This window comes from Ochotona princeps, chromosome 1 (assembly GCF_030435755.1).
Source record: "Ochotona princeps isolate mOchPri1 chromosome 1, mOchPri1.hap1, whole genome shotgun sequence".
Lineage (NCBI taxonomy): Eukaryota > Metazoa > Chordata > Mammalia > Lagomorpha > Ochotonidae > Ochotona > Ochotona princeps.
Window position 1 is genome coordinate 132,669,342 of NC_080832.1, and position 4,146 is coordinate 132,673,487.

The following is a 4,146-nucleotide window of genomic DNA, read 5'->3' on the forward strand; positions in this document are numbered from 1 at the left end:
CTACAAGTGAAATAAGAATAATGAGCCAACACAGAGATGAGCTGCTACCATCCCCTCATTATAAACACATCTAGAGGATTTAGTTCACTATGGATTCAGATCAGAGGCTTAGCTGGGTGAGTGTCTTTCTTTGTGTCTTATGGGATGAAGCAGTTTATTTTTCTGTGTAATGTTAACAAAATTTTCTGCTCATGATAACAATCTTAATGAATTCAGCAATTTTATGAATTACATTGAGTGGATGGGTTTTCAAGATTATAGTTGCATTTATTGACTGCCTTGAATTGCAATTGTATATAGTATCATTTATTGCAATATGTTTTCAATATAACTTCTTCATTGATTTCAATTTGCTCTAATTAGATATAACTCACTGGCACTGACTCAGCATGCTTTGGTGATATTGAATAATGAGGATAAAGTTCATTTAAATTCAACCCAATGTTCTTGTTCAGGTAAACTGGAGCAGAAGACACATTTTCTACATTTTTCTTAACTCACTACTTGGCAGGTTACTCTGGCTATCACCTCATTATTTTAGTGATTTGTAGGTTGTCATTACTGAAACTTTAAAGTGCATTTTCATTTCTTTCTTGTGTCTACTTGATTCAGTTGATATTAACAACTCAGTTCTATAGAGCATTTTTTTGTTTGAAAACTAACATTTATGATTTCCTACTAATCTTGCTGCAGTTTTTGTCTCCTACTTTTCTCTGAATATTTTGTTACTTGTTTTTTTCTCAATGGTTCTGGGAACTCAATTTTTATGATTGTACATATTCTCATCATTATCTTTGCATTTTTCATTTTCAACATTAAACAATATTTCCAAAAAACAGGTAACACATTGTAGTTATTCAATGCTGTTGGATCCTTATTCTCTTTATTCTTCTAAAATTTGTCCATTTTATTATGAAAAATTTTGAGTGCACTTACAATAATGGAAAAGATGTTTATTGTTTGATTCTGCCAGCTGACACAATTTTGTCAATAAACACTAATAACCGACTCACACATATTTGCACAGAAGTTCTTGTTACATTTCAATAATGTAAATGCTGTCATATGTCTTCAAATGCTTCTCCCTATAAATATGAAAAATATTATGAGAGCATCAGGCAAATATTGGGGAGGGGGACAAAGAAAATATTGATATTATCTGGTCACTGTTTTGTCATTAATTTGTTTTACTGAATGGCTCATAATGTGTGACTATTGTAATAGTTACATATTTAACTATAATTTGCATTAGATCATTTCACCTTAAACATATTACTAAATGAGTTATGATCATTCAGATGCAGAAACATTCATTTATTCAGTTTGCAGGTGATACACAACTGTTTGCTTTGCTAGAGTAAGCTTTGCAGAATGTTCAGCACCCATTTAATCCATAAAGCATTGATTTCTGTGTTAACTCAAGGCGTGTCATGTGGTTGTGGAACGGTTTTGTACTTCTGCACGTTTTTTCTGAATGTGATTTTTGCTTCAATTATTTATAAATATATACACACATGGATGTATGTATTTAGAGAAATTATTTCAAATCATATTACTTTGTTGCAGAATTTAAGACTATAAAACTTTCAAAAATGATATATACTAACAAATTTTTACATATTATAGAATAAGTAATGCAGAAGTTTTACTGTAAATAATTTTACCAAACATTCAGAGTTAATTAAAGTAGTGGGTACAGTAGAAAGGAGGGTTTTTGCATGATTTCCAAATAAACAAAGATTTATAGTGACATGTGATCTCTTTTCTGTCATAGGTGTCTGAAATATTTTCAAATTTGCTGATATGAAAAGAATATCCAGTAATGTTGTCACTGAAAAATGTGTATTTTTTCCAAGCTGGCATTGGTATCTTAGCCAATACCTTCCTCCTGGTCTTCCACATCTTCACAATCCATCAAATTCATAGGCCTAGACCAACAGACATGATTACTTGTCAGCTGGCTTTTGTCCATATAGTAATGCTACTTACCACTCTAGAGATTTTATCGGCAGATATGTTCAAATCCCTAGGATTTCCAAATGAATTGAATTGCAAAGTTATGCTCTACGTGAGTAGAGTGTCTAGGGGTCTCTCCATCTCCACCACCTGTCTCCTGAGCATTGTTCAGGTCATCACCATTAGTCCCAGCTCCTTCTACTTGTCAACATTTAAAGATAAACTCACAAAACATGTTGTCATTGCTTTCTTCTGTATTTGTTGCTTCAGCCTGTGTTCCAATAGCAGCATGATCATCTACACTGTAGCTCATTCCAACAGGACCAATCTACTCAATGTCAGTAAGTACTGCTCACTCACCACTATAAATTCCATTGTCAGGGCACTATACCTCATGCTTGTCTTGACCCAGAACATCTTTGTAGGAATCATGCTGCTCTCCAGCATATACATGGTGATTTTCTTATGTAGCCATCAGAGGAAGTCTGAGTACCTTCACAGCATGAGCCTTTCCCCAAGAACCTCCCCAGCAAAAAGGGCCACCTGTACTGTTCTAGCGCTAGTGAGTTTCTTTGTGATTATGTACTGTGTGGATAGTATTATCTCATTCTTCTCAGCTGTATTGTGGAAATACGAACCTGTATTTTTGGATGTGCAGGCACTGGTGGGAAATGTTTATGCCACTGTCAGTCCTTTGGTGCTTATTAGTTCTGACAAGCGAATAGCTGATATTCTGGAAAAAGTAATCAATATGCGCCAATTATTTCAAGAGTTGATAAGATAAATCAGGAAGATAAAATGTATCAGTTGTGACATATTCAAATATCCAGAATTTTTAACGTGACACAAATATGGGAAATTCTATAAGTATCTCTTTTATATCCACTTTGTCACTACCGAAATCTATTTGCCTGAATTCTTTCAAAGATTTCCATACATTGAAATTTCTTCCTCTTCTACTTTCCCAACATTGTCAAGGAGAACTTTTTCAGAGTGTGCTTATAAGTTCTTCAATGTGAACTCGAGTATGATACTCTGTAAAATATGATTGTTTTCACTGTATGAAATTTCACATTTCACAGAAATTTGTAAGAAGTTCTTTATAACACCTAAACCTTAATTCTACTTACTTGCAAAGGAATCTAAATTCACCTTTGCATGTTGAATACTTAGTAATTATCTGCCTAATTCTAGCTTTAATTACTGTGTATCTGTTATATGAAAATTTTTATGTCTAATTTGACATTGTATAAGGTCTGGGACATGTTTTTAATTTGTTATGTATTTCTCACAAAATCTTCTTTCTCCTGGATGGAACACTGTATAGATTCTATTTATTTTTCCTAAATTTCTACTTTTTGGGCCTGGCCTGGCTAAAGTTCTCACATTGCACACACCTGGGAGCACATAGGTTTGCTGCATCATTTCCTAGCAGCCCCATTTCCCATCCAGCTACCTGCTTTTGGACTGGAAAATGATTTGAGGAAGTCCCAAAGCCTTGATAACCTGTAACCACATGGGAAACCTGAAGAATCTCCTGAATCCTGGCTGCTGGCTTCAGATCAGAACAGCTCTGGCCATTGAGGCTTCTGGGGAGGGAATCAGCAGACAGAAGATCTTCCTATCTTTCTGTTTTTCTCTCGGTATATCTGTCAGTCCAGTATAAATAAGTAAATATTTTTTTAATGTACTTATTGACACTGTACATTTTGGAAACTTCCACAATATAAAATACTACAATAATGTCTTTAACTTCTTTGTGTATTTAGGAATGTAATTTGTAGTGTATCCTAACTTCCATTGAATGTAATGTATTTATCCTAACCGTGCTTAAGATCACAATTCAGCAGTCTATTTAAAATGATTTTATTTGGGCCAAGCTCAATAGCCTGGTGGCTAAAGTCCTCGCCTTGCATGTTCCAGCATCCTATTTGGGTGCCAGTTCATACACAAGCAGCCCAATTCCCATCAAGTTCACTGCTTGTGGCCTGGGAAAGCAGTCGAGGAAGGTCCAAAGCCTTGGGACCTTGCACCCATGTGGGAGACCCAGAGGAGGATCCTGGCTTCTGCCTTCAGATCAGCTCAGCTCCAGCCACTGCAAACACTCAATGAGTGAATCAATGGATGAAAGATCTTACTTTCCATTTCTCCTGGTCTCTGTGTATTGGACTATCCAGTAAAAATATAACA

The 4,146-nt window shown here is 35.1% G+C and overlaps 1 protein-coding gene across 1 annotated transcript; it reads left to right on the forward strand.

The window, feature by feature from the left end:
• The first annotated feature begins 1,822 nt into the window (after nucleotides 1-1,822).
• On the forward strand, nucleotides 1,823-2,740 carry LOC131481448 (putative vomeronasal receptor-like protein 4). Its single transcript, XM_058670431.1, has one exon. The coding sequence runs from the start codon at nucleotides 1,823-1,825 to the stop codon at nucleotides 2,738-2,740; it is 918 nt and encodes a 305-aa protein (XP_058526414.1).
• The last annotated feature ends 1,406 nt before the right edge of the window (nucleotides 2,741-4,146 follow it).

Bases quoted from the DNA above. Each gene is read 5' to 3' on its own strand.
- LOC131481448 (XM_058670431.1), top strand. From the start codon at position 1,823: ATGTTGTCACTGAAAAATGTGTATTTTTTCCAAGCTGGCATTGGTATC.